Genomic DNA, 20,207 nt, shown 5'->3' with positions numbered 1-20,207 from the left:
TAGTTAATAGGGAAACAGAGAAGAAAAAGATATTCTGTTTTCTGCCACTCTTCTGCCAAATTTAAATTTTATCTTTAAAATATAAAAGTATTTTCTTTATATTAAAAATTTGATAAAGTTTGGTTTTTTGTTAATACAAAAATTACAGTAGTTTCTTTCAGCTTTCCCTCTAGCTGTCTATTCATATATGTTGCTTCTTTTTGCTTTCCAAATGGCTTTTGTCAACATTTTCAGACACATTTTAAACAAAGTAACTTTTAAGGTCAGCTTATTTTTTCAGTAAACATTTTTAATGTAAATAGAGAATTGATGAAAATTTCTTATCATGTAATAATGTTCCTTAAGGTTAAATGTCATGGTAGATGCAACCATTAGGTGACATTTCAGGACAAATACATCTATAAGATAAGAAAATGTGAAAGTGAAAGTCACTCAGTCGTGTCTGACTCTTTGTGACCCCGTGGACTATACAGCCCATGGAATTCTCCAAGCCAAAATACTGGACTGGGTAGCATTTCCCTTCTCCAGGGGATCTTTCAGACCCAGGAATCAAATTGGGGTCTCCTGCATTGCAGTCAGATTCTTTACCAGCTGAGCCACAAGGGAAGCCCAGGAATGCTGGAGTGGGTAGCGTATCCCTTCTTCAGCAGATCTTTCAGACCCAGGAATCAAATTGGGGTCTCCTGCATTGCAGGCGGTTTCTTTACCAGCTGAGCTGCTAAGGTGGTGTGATACTGCAGAGACTGAGGAATAGTAGCGATTTACCCTGGTGAGACAGAATATTTTTTCATTGACATTTTTCTAAAATGTCCAGCACATGATGATAATAAGAACCAGTCAGATTTGGTTATTTCTGTTGCTTTTGAAATCTCTGCAGGCAATCTACCCCCTTACTGCCACAACTGTGGTGGGAGCCTGGCTCCACCCTTGGCCCCAGTTTGGTTCTAGGCTCTGTTTTCTAAAACAGTTTGATATTCTCACAGCATAATCCCTTCTCTTATGGAATGGAAAAAGTCTAGGCATTTGAAGAAAGCAAATGAACTCAAAGTGCCTTCCTTTGGGCTCAAGACTTGATCCAAATAGTTTTTCTGTATTGCACAGTGCTAAAGGGTGGTGGTGGGGCTAAACCACTATCACCATTCTACAGTGATAAAAATATCATTAATACAAAATCAAATAAATAAAACTTTCAAATAATCTGAATGTCAGCAAGAAGGGGTTTTAGCAGTTGTGGCACATTTAAATGCTGAAATTGCAAAATTCAAATGTAATCATTAAAAAGTATGTCTTAAAAAAACAGTTAATAACACGAGATGTTTATCATATATTATTGATGTTTTTCCTAAATGGTGCAAATAGTAGGTAAAGTTTATTCCTATTTAATGAAATGAAAATATATGTTTAAATACAGTAGTCTGCTGAGAGTGATTCTCTCTGATATAATGTAGTGAATTTTTTATTATTTCTTCTGATTTTCCTAAAATGAATTTATTACTTGTATAATAAAAACTGAAGGAAAAGAAAAGGCTTTGAAAATAAAGTTTTATGTACATAAGTACTTAATAGAGTATTGAACATCTGTCCCTAACTCTGGATCAATAGGTAATTTTGCAAGTTAATCCTTGTACATCATGTCAGAGCCTAACATGAATGCAATCTTTTCTTAGCAGCAAATCCAACTTTGGAGATTTAACTGTCGTGTCTGTTCCATGTCCTCTCAGAGATACTGTCAACAGGGCATTTTTAAAATGCCAGTGAAGCTAGAAATTTTTTCCTAGGACACTAAAATTCTCCCCCCAAAATGTATAATTTATTTTTTTCCTTCAACAATGAAATTACAAAAACGTCTACATTTGCATGTTTTTTGTGATTAGTTTTTATTTTTTAATTTATCTTTAATTGAAGGATAATTGCTTTACAGTATTGTGTTGGTTTCTGCCAAACATTAACACGAGTGATTTCTTTTTATATTTATATTCAGCATACAAAAAAATGCAGAGTTGGGTATCTGCGTGGATATTTTTTCAGGTCACAAACCCAGTTAAGATGAAACCAACAGCATAGTTTTCCAGTTTTTTGATGTATCCCACAGGAAACCCACATTTCTCTTAAAATCAGCAGCACTGTATGGAAGGGTGATTCTGCAGAGTAGAACCGTCAAGATGCAATCTCCCTACTGATTGTAAATCCCTGAGAAAAATTGAGATTCCAGGTATAATTGGTAATATAATGCAAAACAGAAAAAGAGACACAGATGTACAGAGCAGACTTTTGGACTCTGTGGAAGGAGGTGAGGGTGGAATTTTTAGAGAGAACAGCATCGAGACATGTATATTATCAATTGTGAAACAGATCACCAGCCCAGGTGGAATGCATGAGACAAGTGCTCCGGCCTGGTGCACTGGGAAGACCCAGAGGGAGCGGGTAGAGAGGGAGGTGGGAGGGGGGATTGGGATGGGGAATGCGTGTAAATCCATGGCTGATTCATGTCAATGTATGGCAAAAACCACTACAATATTGTAAAGTAATTAGCCTCCAACTAATAAAAATAAATGAAAAAATAAAATAAAATAAGACATTGCAATGGGTTTGAGAGGCTTAAGAGCCCAAGCCTTCCTCTTCATCTCCTGCAATGCAGTTCTTTTCCTAAACCTGTTAATTTGGTTGACCTTCTCCGAGTCACAAATGAGGGATAAAGTTTTTGTCTTCTGTTAGAAAAGTGCCTGGAGAGATTAACTATGGTAAAAAGTGAAGTCCAATAGTAGCCACTTTAATTAGATTCCCAAGAGATGAGTTAAAGAGCCCTTTATGACTGCTCACAGCAGAATGAAATGTAATGAAATGTTTGGATTTATTCTGTTAAAAGAAAGCTAACAATAAAAAAGGTCAAGATATAGGAAGATCCCAGCAAACCCCATTTAGAGAAGTCGTGCTATTACTCTAATGATTGTCTCTCACTTGTGGCTTTCTTTTAAGGTTATCAGCAAATGGGAAGCTAAAACTGCCTGTTAAATGACAAAATAACTTGATAAATATCATCAGTTGCTCTCAAAAGCAGTTAATGAAACCTCTCCCTAGGAGATATCAATGTGCCTTGTCTTCCATCGTATGTGAATCTACCTTCTCTGTGGAATCCACTATTTTTCTTGAAAGGGAAAAAATGCATTATATTCCAAAATTGCAACCCATCTCTGAATATCTTTGGCCAATGCTTTAGTTTCTGCATGATATTTAGGTGTAAATAAATGACTCTCTCCTTTCAGAGGAAGACACATAGAGTTTGTATATACAGAGTATATACACATAGTGGCTACAATTTAAAAGATGATAATGATACATGCAAGCAGAGATTTTTAAATCATACTGAAAGGCTCCAACTATTTATGGGAGGCAGAGATCTTCTATGTCTTTATGTTTGGAGAATTGTATTCATTAAATGCCAAGTTCCCCATCCCCTGGCTCCATGGTGATGTCTTAAGAGAAACCTTGACCCTTGTGGGTTGGCCGTTGTTTGATTGTTCAAAGTCCTTCCCTGATAGACATGTTTTCTTCTAGATGTATGCAGAACACAGCGGATGGCCCCTCTGACCATGTAGAGGATTACCTCTGTGACCCAGAAGAGATGCCTCTGGGCTCTCGAGAGTGCAAACTGCCATGTCCTGAGGATTGTGTGGTATCCGAATGGGGTCCATGGACCCGATGCTCTTTGGTGAGACAATTAACCACTTGTTAATGTCGAATTTGCTTAATTCCTTACCACTAAAGCTTTTAAACTACTACTAAGCAAATAAAACTTGGTTACTGAATTAGTTACCGAAACAAGGTGTGCTGTTGGCTACTTCATTCTTACGAATGTGCCATTTAAAATCAGCAGTGTTTAGACTCATCCCGGCACAGCTAAACCTCTTGCAAACTTTATACTCCTTCACCATCCTCCTAACCCTAGCACAGAAATGCCTTTAGATTGATTTGTGAATACACAGCATGTTAAAAACTGCAGTAGTGATAATGATTCCCTCCAGGTAAAGAGATAAAGAATGAGACTCTAGTAAAAGTACTTTCATAGTGTCAAGTTGTTATCATCCCTTGCTTTTTGTCCAGTCCATTTTATTTAAATCGTAGGAATAATCTTTCACACCGTGGGGCTATGGCAGCAGGAGTATTGACACTAAAACTCAAAAGATTCTATTAAGGAAGAAAGTAGAAAGAAGAAAGCTGGGCATCAATGAATCTCTTTCCACGCACTGACTCTGAGCCTCTTTGGACCTGGAAAGCCAGCTTAGAGTTCCAAATTGCACAGAGCTTCTAGATCTCAGCAGCCCATGGGGCACTTCCATGGGCCCTGGGGAGGAGAGTCACTTGAAACAGGACTGGCTGATGATGTAGGAAATTTGGCTTTCCCTGGGCACATTTGTAAAGCTGCACACTCAATGTGGCATCAAAAGCATGGAAAAGATATTTAATGTGTAATTTATTTGCTGAAATATAATATGGGACAGATATATATTTTCAAGGAGAAATTAATTTTCTGTTCCAGTGTTAACATTATTAAAGATGTTGATTAGCAGCCAAACGATAGAGCAGGAGCAAAACAGGGATGGCATTTGACTTGGATACAGAATAAACTGCAGTAAAGAATCAGCTGTTTCACAAGGGTATGCAAATGATTTTGTATTCTGATTTCATAGCATCAGGTTTGAAGTTACTGTTTCTGCTCTTAATAACCAAATGTTTCCAAAACAAGACTGTACCAGTAGGAGAATGGCAGCCAGTTTTTTTAAATTAGTGCTACCTTATATTTGTGTGCATGTATGTGTGCACATTAGGAAAATATTAATAGCTGTTTTTCCACGGACAGAGGAGCCTGGTGGGCTGCAGTCCATGGCATCACAGAGTCAAACACAACTGATCAACTAACACACACACATACACACAAGCTTAATTTTTCAGGTCTGAGAAAATAGATTATAAGTTCTATGACCTACAGTAAAATTTGTGACCTACAGTAATTAGTATGAGCATATATGTTTATGTATGGATGATGTGATGTATCTATTAATATTTGACACATAGACTCTTTTTTAATCCCAGTTTTACTGAGAGATAATCAATAGACATGTTTAAGGCATACAGCATGAGGGTTTGATTTACATATATTGTGAAATGATTACCACAGTAGTTTCAGCTAGCATCCATCTTCTCAAATAAGTATGTTAAAAAGAAGAAAAGAATAAAGGGGGAGAAAAATATTCAGCTTGTGATGAGAACCGTTAAGATTAACTCTGTTAACAACTTTGCTATATAACATACAGCAGTGTTAGCTACAGTCGTCATATTGAACTTGATGTAGTTCAAGTGGTGAGGTTGTATCCCGACTCCTTACTGTCTTAGAGCTGGAAATGTGTACCTTTGACCACTTTCCTGCAGTTCTCCCTCCCCCCTCCCCCTACTTCTGTTAACTGCAAGTCTGATCTTTTTCGATGAGTTTTGTTTTGTTTTAGATGCCACGTGTAAGTGAGAGCATAGGGTATTTCTCTGTCTCTGACACTTCGCTTAGCATAATGCCGTTGAGGTCCATCCGTATTGTCACCAATTGTAGACATCCTCATTTTTTATGGCTGAATAATATCCTGTTGCATAATTATACTACAGCTTATCTATCCATCGATGGACATTTTGGTTTTTTCTGTACCTTAGCTATTGTAAATAATGCTGCAGTAAACATAGGGGAGCAGATATATCTTCAGGTTGGACACATAGACTCTTAAGTATTGTCAACTGAAGAAAAAGACACAACCTTAGAGTTGCCAGTTAAGTTTTATTTGGGGATCTCACTGAGGACAGTGGCCTGGGAGACGGCCTTCTAGGTAGCTCTGAGGAACTGCTCCAAAGAGGTAGAAGAGGAGCCTGAATAAGCAGGAGTTTTTTGCTGGGAAAAAACATGGAGTCAAAGATCAAAAGAGTACTGCTAATCAGTAAAACAGAAATCTCTACTTAATGATTTTAGTGCTTTCCTGTGTGTAGGACTATGCAGGAATCTGGGCTCACTGAAATTACTCCTTAGACATGTATCTCAGCCATCTCAGGTCAGTATCCAGAGGCTAGAACGGTGCCTCTTTTTCTCAATCCTGTTTGCCTCGGAGCACATCACCTGCAGCAGCTCCAGTGGTGATGGTTTGGTCCTTGTGGAACAGGGACAGTGGGAGCATTCTCTGTCTGCTGGGATGGCAGGCAGCATTCCCTGTCCACAGCATCTTAGAGCCAGACGGCACATCAGAAACTCATCCCACACCTGGACTTACAGACGACACTGTTGAAGTTAGCCAGTGGCCCAAAGGTTCCAACTCTTGCTCCAGTGCATTCCTTAATACATTAGCTCTTGTGTGGCCACGTAGTCACCTTTCTGAGGAGTTATGTTATTCTCTGTCAGCCTTGCAATCAAAGCAGTTTCCGGCAAAGGTCAGCTGATCCCATCAGACAACCAGCCGAGGAAGGAAGAGCCTGCCCTGACGCTGTGGAGAAGGAACCCTGCAACCTGAACAAAAACTGCTTCCATTATGATTATAATGTAACAGGTACGTGAGTAGCCTTCACCTTATAAAGGCCACATTCCATGTCAGTCAGCTTAGCAGCATTCCCAGATTGTGGATGGTTCACCTCCATCACATGTCTTTTGGACATGCTACTTGGTGATTTAGTCACTAAGTCGTGTCTGACTCTTGTGACCCCATGGACTGTAGCCTGCCAGGCTCCTCTGTCCATGGGATTTTCCAGGCAAGAATACTGGAGTGGGCTGCCATTCCCTTCTCCAGGGGATCTTCCCAACCCAGGGATGGAACCCACGTCTCCTGCATTACAGGCAGATTCTTGACCGCCTGCGTCACCAGGAAAGCCATACACACTGCTTACTCCCCCAGAAGTAATTCTGTATTAAATGAAATAAATATTTATGTCTTATTTTTAATAAACATCAAGATAGAGAATGAAAATATCACACAAACATTAGCTCTTAAGGCAGATTGTGAATAGTCTAAGGGTTCCTATGTAAGACATCCTCCCACTTTCAGAAGGTGGAAATAAACATCTTTCCCATGGATGTCAGTTTATTGAAAGATGTCTGTCTTCTTCAGAATATGTTTAATCATTATGAGTACTGGGACAGCAATTCTTTGTGTGGGGGCAGTTCATATGCATGGTTAGTCTGATGTAAAAAACATTTGCAATCTTAACCTTCCAAATAGTGTATAAAGATAACTTTTTAGTGTTATCAAAGGTATAGGTAAAAAAAAGATGATTTTTTTAGAAGAAAAAAAGGCTTATCATAAATTCTGTTTTTCCCCAAACCCTCATCTCATATGTCATCAAGGCATATACTCTAGGAAAGAAGAGGTTTTTTTGGCTTATATGACTTGGGGCAACACTGAAGCTTATTTTGGAATTTTCCCCCATGTAATTTTCACGCTGAAATAAACCCCAGAAACTGTACTATTGCAAATAGCAGTCACCTTGATTTTTTGTTTCTTTTGGTTTTTCTCTTCAATTTGCTTTCGTGACACAATGAAATCACAGTTCTCTGGGACAGGCTACGTTACCCTGAGAAGAAAGATAAAAGAATCACCTTGCAAAAGATATTTAATAAGAGAAATAAATATGGCCAAGCTGGTTTTGAAATAAATAATACATTTTACAATATTCTAAGTATGGACAGCAAGTGAAATAGTTTTATTGGATGTAACTACACAAAATGCCAGCCATTAAAATTATGATTATTTTGCTAAAACAAAAATGTTGACATTTACATTTTTACTTTCATTAGGATAAACAGTTTCTCAGTGACATTTCACCTGCAGGCCACAGCCATTTTTATAGCATCACCAGACGACTAGCCATCAAGATGGTCAAGGAGACAGCTGCCTCAGGAATAATCCCTGTAGCTGTGTGCAGCCCCAGCAATTCCATTTGACTCTTGATACGTTCAAAGCTGGGACCCATATGCTCTGCATGTGGGATGATTGATGGTGGGGCTTAGGAAGCAGTTGTGAATTAAATACGGGATTCAGGTCATCCGAGTTTCATTGGAAATCTGTTCGGTACACAGCCTTCTGTTCTGATGCGCTGCTTTCCTTTCAGACTGGAGCACGTGTCAGCTGAGCGAGAAGGCAGTGTGTGGGAATGGCATTAAAACAAGGATGTTGGATTGTGTTCGAAGTGACGGCAAGTCGGTTAACCTGAAATACTGCGAAGAGGTGAGGGGAGGCTGTGTTATATCTTTGTGAGTAAATTCTTCCCGAATAGTCTCAATTCATGCTGTGACAAGTGACCGGTGCTTTATGCAGCTCTTTGCCAGCAGATGTTTTCTGCTAAACACCCTCTTGAAAAGAGACTCTTTCCAGCACTACTGATTTCTACACATAATTTCCTGTATTTTGTTCTGCTAGGAGCCCAAAGGTATGCTAATTAGCCCATTCCGAAAGAAATGCTTGGGTAACAATAAGTAATCAAGGTGAATGAAGGCAATAAATCTTAATCAGACTACTCATCATCTTTTGTAATTTCATATGAGTTTTGTATTGCCTGGGACACCTGCCAAGAGCCGTCATTTATTCTCTCTGTTGCAAAACATTGATCGCATGTGGTTTGGTAACAGATTTTTATATTAGGATCTAATACCCAGCTGTGAGAATCTGAGTCAGGTCTGGGTAAGAGAGAGCTTGAGATCTAAACAAAAGGATGGAGTCTGCCATCCAGTCTACCCAGTATCTTCTGGGTACAGAGAACTCTTACTGTTAATTCTCCAGTTTACAAAAGTAATATTGTCTTTTCTAATATGACCTTATGAAATGTGAGAAAACGTAGTCACAGTTTTCATGAAGCTGTACTTCAGGTTACAATTATTTTGTCTAATTTCCAAATGAAAAGGGTACTCATCTTCCTGACAGGTTTTGACTCCTGAACTAAGGCCCAGTGGGTTCAACATGAACCAAGACAAGCTGGAGCCTCCGTAGACCTGGAACACCCAGGGGGGGACTTGTAACCTCAGTCGGGCTCAGTGGACATGTGACCACAACCTCTGTCTGCCTGTCCTAGAGGTTATTATAAGCCTATGGTAAATCATTCCAAATCGTAAGGGAAAACTCAAGATGGAAATGTTTTAATCCATTTGATATCTTTGATACTATCATATAGATCTAATTTAACTTTCTATATATCTGTCCATAGGAACAGAGCTCCCAAATGCACTGAAAACAAATTTAGTTAATAAATTCCTCTATCTGACAACATAATTCAGTCAATTACGGCCTTAGCTTTAATCAGAAATTTCATACCTGAATCAATTTGACTTTGAAACTAACACCATCGAAGTAATGTGACCACTATAAAAATACAAAAATAACATTATTAGTGAACATTAATTTTACAGTTACACACACAGGCTGGAGAGCATCGTGTGATCTGCCTCTCACATGAGTCTTTTTTTTGTTTTTTCAAATGCACATGCAAATGCCCTTCTAGGCCAGAATAAAACAACAATGAATAGCTCTGAGAGCTTCCAGAAAGCTTAACCCGAATCATAGAAGTTGTTGTGTCACTAAGTCGTGTCCGACTCTCTTACATAATCACACGAGACCAGTGTTTAAGTATCTCATATGACTCCGGAAAAAAGATATAAATAAAGCCTTTAATTTCTTAAATGTGAGTAAAAGTCTGAGAAATAATTTTCGTTATGCAGAAGTCTGGATAAATTTACTTTTATGTACAAATATTATCATGTTTGAATACTATGATGACAGTTAGGGATTCAAATTTTAGCACACGCTGTATTCGGGGAGAACAGTGCTCCTCGCGCAGGAATTGGATTAAACAAGTCATATCCCATTTTATCCACCCTGTGGAAGCAGTAGAATTAAATAACAGCCCTGAGAAAAGCTGGCTGTCTTTTCTCGTGGATTGGTTGCCTACCTCCTAATAACGTGCAAACCCCTCATTCAGGACAGCAGCGGCCGATCACTCTTGCTGTTCCTCTAACCGCCAAAAAGGATGGCACTATTGCCCAACAAAGGGGAAATCAGGGTTAAACCCGGCCAGCATTTCTACAGCACCTCTGGCTTTGATCTTTCTCAGACGTTAATTCACCTGATACCTAGTAATTTGGTTTCTCCTTTCCTAGTCTTTGATCGCTGAACATATGTTTAGATAAATGATAGATTAGATAGGTGACAGAGGAGAAAAGAAGATACAATAACTTTAAGAAACACTATATTATAAAGCAGCTGTACTCCAATAAAAATGAAGTAATAAAAAAATTAAGAGAACAAGTAGTACAGGGTTAAAGTATCTTACTGTTAGAGACCCAAAATGTCTGTAAACAGACATCCTTTTTAATCCCCTAGTGAAATAAATAAGCCAATAGTAATTGAATTCTGTGATTCAAATCCTTTCTCCATGAAACCATCATGTACCTTAAAAGCAAAACATAATTTTTATCATATCACCTTAAGATTTCCATCTCTAATCTCCACTTACTTCAAGTGATTTTATGAAACTTTAGTGATATGGTAAAAGTTTTCATACGAAATGCTCAGCTTTGTCAAGTATTACTGGTGGAGAATATAACGGAGTGCCTGCTGAGGCTTCTGGTGCACAAATCACCTCTCCCAGTGCGTAACTCGGAGCCGGGAGCACTACTTGAATCACTACATAACATTTCAGAAAGTTTTTCTTTTGTCGTTTTCTGCTATATAGATTAGACACTGTAAGCTTATCTTTCATGTAGAAATAAAAAAGTTCTTAAAAATCCCCAAGGATTACCAATTTGAAAAATTGCACTTTCCTAACCTGCTCTTAATTTTTTCTGTCTCAATGCTACTTTGCACCTTAGACTTTCAACATGTGTACCTACACAGTGGATAAAATCTCATCCTGTATTATAAAGGTAGAATACTTAAGCAATGCAACTAAATGCAATAAAATACACATTATTATGTGATAAGAGGCTAATGCCAAAATAACAATTACACCACCGTTGACTGCTGAGTTTTAAAAAGAGAAAATATCTGTTAAAAAATTAATAAATATATATAAAATATTTGTAATAAAAATTCTAAAGGCCCACTCCTCCATTTGAGAGAGGTAGCTTATTCAAAACTGTTTTATATTATGTTAGTACATTATATTTTGGGATTTGAGTAGCGACTGGTCTTTAACTTTTCTCCTTTGCTTTTCAGCTTGACATCCACATGTAAAAATAATATCCCCCAAATGCAATTATATGTCTGTATATTGGTGATAGTCTTGGTGTTTAACTAGTAGAAAATATTTGTGCTTACACCTATTTATTCCTCCTTTAGGGAAATTCAACCAATATGGAGAGTAAATCTTCCTTTTTTTCATTTTTTATTTAAAAAGGTCAATAATATATAAGTATATTACATAAATTTGCTTCTCCATTCATCCTATTCCTTTTGCCCACCTCTCCTGGAGTGAGCCACTTTATATTTTTAAAAGTTTGGGCCTTTGTCCTGCAGACATGTTTTTACTTTAACATGCATCTTGCTTATTCTTCCTCTCATCTCCTCCCCACTCCTGTCTTGCCCTTCCTCCTACCTTCCTTCCATCAACACTATACCATGGTCATGCCTCGGCATCAGTACAAACAGATCTACCTCTGTCCTTTCAGCTTGGCTTGGAGAAGACCTGGCAGATGAACACGTCCTGCATGGTGGAATGTCCTGTGAACTGTCAGCTTTCTGACTGGTCTCCGTGGTCAGAATGTTCTCAAACGTGTGGCCTCACAGGTTTGTTTGTGCCTTATTTGGCATTTGATTAACAGTCAAGGAGTACAAAATAAAACATCCCTCTTAGTTTAAGTCATATCAGACAATCTTCAGAAAGGTTGAATCAAGGTATATTTCTTTCCAAAACATCTAAACCTTTCTTGTTCCTCAAATCTCAGGAGAAATGTCTTTGACCCCTTCTCTGAGAAAGATACATGCTTGATAATATAGTATATTACTAGCAGTGTGTCGCGTTGTATCTTTTAAGGAAAAATGATCCGAAGACGAACAGTGACCCAGCCCTTTCAGGGTGATGGAAGACCATGTCCTGCCTTGATGGAACAGTCCAAGCCTTGCCCAGTGAAGCCCTGTTATCAGTGGCGGTATGGCCCGTGGTCTGCATGCCAAGTGCAGGTAATCAGTCTCAAGAAGTGGTTTGGAAATGTATATTCTTTATCTGCAGAGACTTGGTTTTAGAAATCCCTCTCAGAGCTTACAGATGGCATGTTTCTTGTTAGAGATTTTAGTACCTTGCCATTTCATAGCTGTTTAATTAGTTTTGATAACAAGCACTTCCTGTCCCGTATTTTAAAACCATTTGGAGACTGATCCATTTTAATGAAAATTTATTTGCCTGTCTTTGGCTAGAAAACAAATAAATTGTTCATGGTATGCTTTATAGCTAATGCCCTACAGGACTTCTTCCCTAGGGTTTCAGATGCTCCTTAAACTGCTCATAAATCATAATCAGTGGTGCAGAGATGACTGTTGAGCGATAAGCTAACTAATGAATTATTTTCTTTCCTGATTAGTCATTTCTTCCTCCATTTCAGGATGCTCAGTGTGGCGAAGGGACCAGAACAAGGAATATTTCTTGTGTTGTGAGTGATGGGTCAGCTGACAATTTCAGCAAAGTGGTAGATGAAGAATTCTGCACTGATATTGAACCCACTATAGATGGTAATAAAAAAGTGGTTCTCGAAGAAACCTGCACCCAGCCTTGCCCAGGTAACAACAGCAAAACAGAATTCATACTTTTGGCCATTCCTTACCAGGACCACGGTGAAGGGGTTGCATGTGTAAGCCCAAGGTAAGAGATGTCAACAGTCTTCTCATTCAGTAATACCTGTGCAAACAGCTGGAGGCTGTAGTGTGGATGAAGTGGCACTGCCTCCTTCTTGCCAGCTGGGGGTGAAGCCCAGTTCCACATGAGCCTCTATTGACACTCACCCCCTGAGTTTTAACATCTGCAAAGAATGGCAGAACACATATGTATTCAGGATTTCCAGAAAGAGACAACGGAGAATGAGAGAGAGGCAGTGTTTATACACATAAGGCATAGAGAAGGATTTAAGTCATAATGAAAGCTACAGTGTACAGCAAATTCACACCTAGATACCCTGTAGTGAAAACATAAAATGTAGGAAAATAGAGAATTTATGAAGCATTCAGAAAGAAAAAAGCAGACTACCCACAACTGGAAGACAATCAGAATTATAACAGATATTTCTTAGTTAGATGGAAGTCAAGAGATAATGGAATATATTCAGAATGTGATACAAAATAATCAACAACCTAAAATTCTACTGCCAGCTAAATTATCATTCAAAAGTAAGAAAAAATAATGCTTTGTGAGAAAACTTTCAAAGAAATCATTGTGGCTCAACGTTGGACACAGGAGTGCAAGCAATTGAAATGTTGCGTATCAAGTGGTGTAGAAATAGCTAGCAGGAAGTGATATGTCAATGATGAGGAATTTGGGTTCATGCAGAGCACCCAAAGGCAGATAGAGTCAAAATAATTGCATTGTCAAGCATGACCTTGGGCCTTAAGATCAAGGGGCAGCAATATATTTGTGGGCTAGAAAAGAACAAGACTGGGTATAAATTGTCTATCTTTTTACATTTAATTGCTATTTTTTATTGGAGTATAATTGATTTACAATAATGTGTAAGTATCAGGTGTAAAGCCAAGTGATTCAGTTATGTACATATACACTTTGATATTTTTCCCAAATAGATTATTTGAAAATGATGAGTAGATTTCCCTTTGTTATAGGGAAATTGGTCCTTGTTATCTGCCTATTTTATAGATAGTAGTGTATATATGTTAATCTCAAACTCCTAATTTATCCCTCCCTCTCACCTTTTTCCTTTGAAAACCACAAGTTTATTTTTGAAGTTTATGAGTCCATGTTCTAGAAATAAGTTCATTTGTGTTATTTTTTTAGATTCCACATATAAATGATAGCATGTGATATTTGTCTTTCTCTGTCAGACTGACTTCATTTAATACAATAATCTCCAGGTCCTTCCCTGTTGCTGCAAATGGCATTATTTCATTCTGTTTTATAGCTGAGTAGTATTCCATTGTATGTATGTACATGTTTTTTGTGCATTTTCTCTTCCTGGACATTTAGCTTCCATGTCTTGGCTGTTGTAAATAGTGATGCAGTGAACTTTGGGGTGGGTGTGTCTTTTCCAGTCATACTTTTCTCTGGACACAGATCCAAAGTGGGATTTCCAGACCATACAGTATCTGTGTCTTTAGGTTCTTAAGGAACCTCCATGCTGTTCTCCACATGGTTGGTAGCAATTTAGGTTTTCGGCAGCAGTGTAGGAAGGTTCCCTTTTTTTCCAGGCCCTTCCTAGCATTTGCTCTTTGTAGACTTTTTGATGATGGTCATTTTGACAGGTGAGAGGTGATACCTCAGTGTAGAGTGTAGATTTGATTTGCCTTTTTAAAATATATATGTTTATTTGTTTGTTTCTGGGTTTTTTTTCTGTCTGTGCTAGCTCTCTGTCGCTGCATGCAGGCTTTCTCTAGTTGCGGTGTGCGGGCTTCTCATTGCGGTGGCGTCTCTTGTTGTGGAGCTTGGGTCCTGGGTGCCCACGCTTCAGTAGCTGAACATCTCATGAGCTCCAGTTGTGGTGCATGGGCTTAGCTGCTCCCTGGCATGTGGGATCTTCCCAGACCAGGAATCGAACCTGTGCAAGGCACACTCTTAACCTCTGAACCACCAGGGAGGTCCTTAATTTGCTTTTCTCTAACAATAGGCTGTAGGTAGGACCTTTGTAGGTGCTTTTTTTCTTTTAAAGAGTATGAGTAAAATTTCCCTGTTGAAGTTGACTTTTTGAAAGCCTGCCCTGTTTTGAGTTGTTATTCAATTATGTACCCCAGGCCATTGTCTTAAAGCAGGAGTCACTTACAGCCCTACAGTCCTACTGAGTTTTTAGTGCTGCTGAGCAAATCAAGATTTCAATTTGCTTTTTCTAGAAATGGCCACAAGGCCGCAGCATTTATTCTTTCCAAACTCTGGTTATTGGGGCACCAGAGCCTTAGAGAAAGTCCCGATCCTGGGTTGAAAATGACAGTGGAATGTAACAGAAAAAAGACTCAAGGGTTGTGGCTCATTAGTTCCTGCCTGTGCTCTTCCCGCCTGCCTGGACAAATCCCAAACCCTTCACCTCTGCCCTGCCAGTGGCGCTGTCATCTCTGAGTTGGTCACCTCAAAGGAAGGAAACTGGAGGCAGGAACCCTACCAACAGGAGCGATGGAGACCTGATAACTTTAAAAGCTCTTCCAGCCCCACGGGCCCACCATCCTTTGGGTGCAATAGGTATCCCTGTGGAGGGCTGGCCCCTAGCCTGGACACCGTGCTTTATCCAAGGGCACAAGCATTCCGGGTCCAGCAGGGGCTCGTTTGCTGGCGCGTTGCTATCACCTCCCTCAGCACCATGGATAGCCCAGTTGGGGGACCCAGGTTGCTCAGGCTCCAGGGTGTAACAGTAGCCAGGGTCACCAAGCCCTACGGGGAATATAGGAGACAACTCATTTTACTTGTGAAATTAGTACTTATTTTCTGTTGGAATGTAGTTGCGTCCCGGGGTTTGTTGTAGGTAGACAGCAACTAGATGCAGATATACATAGATGAGTATCTGGTCTTTTGAGGATGCTCTGCCCTGCTGGGGTATGAGAGTGGTGAGTAGGGTTGTCTGTGGTATACCACACACTGCTCCTTGTTGATGCTCTTTTTTGAGATATTTGAGTGTTAATGGAAGATGAGATGGCTGGAAGGCATCACCAGTGCAGTGGACATGAACTTGGGCAAATTCCAGGAGATGGTGAGGGACAGGGAGGCCAGGCGTGCTGCAGTCCATGGGGTCACTAAGAGTTGGACACGACTGGGTGACTGAACAACAACAATATTATCTCCAAAGCTTCCCTGGTGGCTCAGTGGTAAAGAATCCAGCTGCCAGTGCAGGACCCACAGGTTCAGTCCCTGAGTCAGGAAGACCCCCTGGAGTAGGAAATGACAACCCACTCCAGTATTCTTGCCTGGGAAATCCCATAGACAGAGGAGCCCGATGGGCTACATGAGGTCTCCAGACTGAGACACCACTTAGCTGTTAAATCACCACCACCACATGTTAATCCCAGCATCATGATTTAAGCAGGATATTTGTCTTTCTCTATCAGATGTACTTCACCTAGAATGATCATCAGTAAGTCCTTCTATGTTCCTAAAATGGCATTAGTTTATTCATTGAGATGGCTGAGTAACATTCCCTTGTACATAAGTACACCTTTTTCTGTTCATCTCTGGAAGGACATGGGATTGCCTTCATGTCTTGGCTATTGTAAATAGTGCTTCAGTGAACACTGGGGTGGTTTGATTTGCCCAGTTACCTCGAACATTTTTCCAGTTATACTGAAACCCCAACAAACAGTGGGGTTTGCTCTTTCCAGTTATACTTTTCTTCAGATGCACACCCAGGAGTGGGATTTCCGGACCATAATGTATCTGTGTCTTTAGGGTTTCAGGGAAACTCGATGCTGTTCTCCACAGTGGCTGTTAGCAATTTGTATTTTCAGCAGCAGTGCAGAAGGGTTCCCTTTTCTGCAGCCCCCTTCCAGCACGTACTGTTTGTAGACTTTTTGACGATAGCCATTCTGACAGATGAGAGGTGATACTTCTATGAGATATGATTTGCTTTGTCTGACAGTGGGCACTAGTAAGGATCTTTGTCGGTGCTTTTTTTCTTTAAGAGTGTGAGTAAAATTTACCTGTTGAAATGGGCTTCTTGAATGCCTCCCCTGTTTCAAATTGTGACATGATTATTTCTTGAGGGCAGGAGACATCCACAGACCCAGAGGCCTTGTGAATTTTAAGAGCCCCTGACCAGTTTTTAAAGTTGTTGTTCCTGGAAACGGCCACGAGGCGGCAGCACCTCTTCTTTCCCGCTCTCTGGTTATTGGGGCACCAGAGTCAGAGAAGATTGTGTCCTGGGTTGTAAATCAGAGTGGAATGTGCCAGAACAATGACCCAAGGGCCTGTGTGTTATTGCTTCTTGCCCATCATTCTTCACCCGCAATCTGGACAAATCCCAAACTTCAATTCTGCCCTTCCGAAGGTGCTGTCATCTTTAAGTCAGGCAGCTCTAAGGATGGAATCTGGAGGTAAGAACCCCACCACTGGGAGCCCTAGGGCCCAGATGACTTTTCAGAGGTCTTCCAGCCCAGAAGGTCCAACCTCCTCTGGGTGCCCTCAGCTTGGTGTGGCTGTGGAGGGCCGGCCCGGGTCCCGAGATTCTGCTTCCACCCGGAGGGAACAAACACTACAGGTCCTAGGGACACTCACTTGTTGGCATATCCAAGGACCGTCCAGCCTTTCACCCAAGGCTGATCAGGCTCCAGGGATGTGGCAGCAGCCCGGCTCCCAGAGGCCCGAGAGGAATATAGGAGGCCATTCATTTTATTCATCAAGTTAAAAATTTTATTTGAAATACAGTTGATTTCCAATGCTGAGTTTGTTGTAGGTGTGCAGCAACTCGATAAGATAGATGAATATCTCATCTTTGGGGGATGTTTTTCCCCTATAGGGTATTAGAGTGTTGAGTAGGCTTCCCTCTGCTGTAACGTAGGCCCTTGTTAATGCTCTTAGAGATATCTGAGTGTGTATATATGTTAATCCCAAAGTCCTGATTAAACCCTCCCCACCCAACCCCCAATCTTTCCTCTTCAGTAACCCCGAGTGGTATTTCCAAGACTGTCTTTATCTTTTGTGAAGGAGTTCTTTTGTATCAATTTATACATTCCATCTATAACTGATCCCCTATGACCTTTGTCTTCCTGTGTCTGATGTACTTCATCTAGAATGATCGTTGGTAGGTCCTTCTGTGTTCCTTCAAATGGCTGAGTAGCATTCTCTTTTATACACACACACACACACACACACACCTACACACACCCACACACACCCACATCCTCTTGACCCATCATCTCTGAAAGGATATTACAGTTGCCTTCGTGCCCTGGCTACTGTAAATAGTGCTGCAATGAATGTTGGGGTGCATGTTGTCTTTCCCAGTTATACTTTGCTCCAAGTGTACACCCAGAAGTGGGATTTCTGGACCGTACTGTACTTGTGTCTGGGTTTTAAGGAATCTCCTTGCTGTTCTCCAGGGAGGCTGTTACCACCTTTGTTTTCAGCAGCATTGCAGGAGGGTTGCCTTTTCTCCAGAACCTCTCTAGCACTTCCTCTCTGTAGCCTTTTTGGTGATGGCCATTCTGATGGGTCAGAGTTGATGGTGATGCCTCTGTGTAGATTCATTTGTCCTTCTCTTAGTGGGCACTGATAAGGATCTTTGTAGGTGTTTTTTTTTTTTTTTCCTTTTAAAGAGTGTGATTAACATTTACCTATTGAGATTGGCTTTTTTAAAACGTGCCCTGTTTCTGTGTTAGTCGGTTATGCACCCCGGGCCATGACTGCAGGGTAGATGTTTATAGCCCTGCAGGCCTTTTGAGTTGAATGTGCCCCAGCACTGGTCCTGAAGCTGCTGTTACCAGAATCAGCCACAGTGTGGCAGCGCTTCCCCATCTCCGGTTATTGCTGAACCAGACTCTGAGTTGTGAGTGTGGAACGTGCCAGAACAGACACCCACAGGCTTGTCTCATTACTTCTTGCCCATCATTTTTCACCCCTACTGCCTGACAAACCCCCAAACCTTCGATTCTTCCCTGCAGAGAGTGCTGTCTCTAAGTTGGACGCCTCTAAGGAAGGAATCTGGAGGTAGGAACCCCACCACCGGGAGCCCTGGAGAGCAGATATCTTTGCAAAGCTCCTCCAGCCCAAGGGTTCACCATCCTCTGGGCACCTTAGGTGTGGTGTGGCTGTGGAGGGCCAGTCTGGGGCCCGAGACTGTGCTTTCATCCAGAGGGGACAGACACTACAGGTCCTGCGGTGCGAAGCTTAGTCACTCAGTCACAGAGGGCTCTGTGAGCCCAGGGACTGTAGCCGCCAGGCTCCTCTGTCCATGGGATTCTCCAGGCAAGGACCCTAGAGTGAGTTGTCATGCCCTCCTCCAGGGGATCTTCCTGACCCAGGGGTTGAACCCAGGTCTTCCTCATTGCAGGTAGATTCTTTAGCATATGAGCCACCGGGGAAGCCCAGGAGTGGGTAGGCTATCCCTTCTCCAGGACATCGTCCAAACCCAGGAATCCAACAGGGTCTCCAGCATTGCAGGTGGATTCTTTACCGGCTGAGCCACCAGGAAGGCCCCCACTACAGGTCCTACGGGGGCTCAGTTGCTGGCATATCCTTCTCAGACCCAGGACAGTCCATCCTTGGACCCAAGGCTGCTCTGTCTCCAGGGATGCGGCAGCAGCCCAGATCACTGGGCCCTGAGGGCAATTCATTGTATTTATCACATGAATGTTTACTTTCTACTGAAGTATAGCTGCTTTCCAGTGTTGAGTTGGTTGTAGGGTACGACAGCTTGAAGAGGTATACAGGGATGAAGATCCGGTCTCTCAGGGATGCTCTGCCTCTCTCGTGTACGCTGAAGGGTTAAGGGGGTTTCCCTGTGCTATGCTGTAGTCGCTTGGTGATGCTCTTTATTAAGACACTTGAGTGTGTATGTATTAATCCCAACATCCTGATCAAACCCTGCCTTCGCTCTTTCCCCTTCAGTAATCCTGAGTGGTTCTTCCAAGACTGTGAGTCTCCTTGTAAATGTTTTTGGTGTCAATTTTTTAGATTCCATCTATAGGCGATACTGTATGATATTTGTCTTCCTGTGTCTGACATAATTCACCTAGAATGATCACTGGCAGGTCCTCCTCTGTGTATATAGCGCTGTGTAAATATCCCAGACCATGTGGCGTCTGTGTCTCTAGGTTTTTAAGGAAACCCCATGCTGTTCTCCATGGTGGCTGTTAGCAGTTTACGTTTTCAGCAGCAGTGAGGAGAGTTCCCTTTCTCCTGGCCCGCTCCAGCAGTTACTGTTTTTAGACTTTTTGATGATTGCCTCACTGACAGGTGAGAGGTGATCCCTCAGTATAGATTTGATTTGCATTCCTCTAGTGATGGACAATGTTGAGGATCTGTGTTAGGTCATTTTTTTCTTTTACACAGTGAGTAAAGTTACCTGT

At 41.0% G+C, this 20,207-nt stretch overlaps 1 protein-coding gene across 1 annotated transcript in view; it reads left to right on the top strand.

Moving 5' to 3' along the window:
• The window catches only part of THSD7A (thrombospondin type 1 domain containing 7A), a 444,687-nt gene that overhangs the window by 408,316 nt on the left and 16,164 nt on the right, over positions 1 to 20,207 (top strand). The window contains exons 16-21 of the mRNA XM_065939654.1: positions 3,556 to 3,709; positions 6,431 to 6,575; positions 8,131 to 8,246; positions 11,678 to 11,795; positions 12,043 to 12,188; positions 12,608 to 12,782. Of these exons, the coding sequence (XP_065795726.1) occupies positions 3,556 to 3,709; positions 6,431 to 6,575; positions 8,131 to 8,246; positions 11,678 to 11,795; positions 12,043 to 12,188; positions 12,608 to 12,782 (854 nt within the window). The remainder of the gene's footprint in view (positions 1 to 3,555; positions 3,710 to 6,430; positions 6,576 to 8,130; positions 8,247 to 11,677; positions 11,796 to 12,042; positions 12,189 to 12,607; positions 12,783 to 20,207) is intronic.

Source organism: Muntiacus reevesi, chromosome 6, assembly GCF_963930625.1.
Source record: "Muntiacus reevesi chromosome 6, mMunRee1.1, whole genome shotgun sequence".
NCBI classification, from domain to species: Eukaryota; Metazoa; Chordata; class Mammalia; order Artiodactyla; family Cervidae; genus Muntiacus; species Muntiacus reevesi.
The sequence above is the reverse complement of the archived record's forward strand: the minus strand, read 5'-3'. Positions and strand labels throughout refer to the sequence as shown.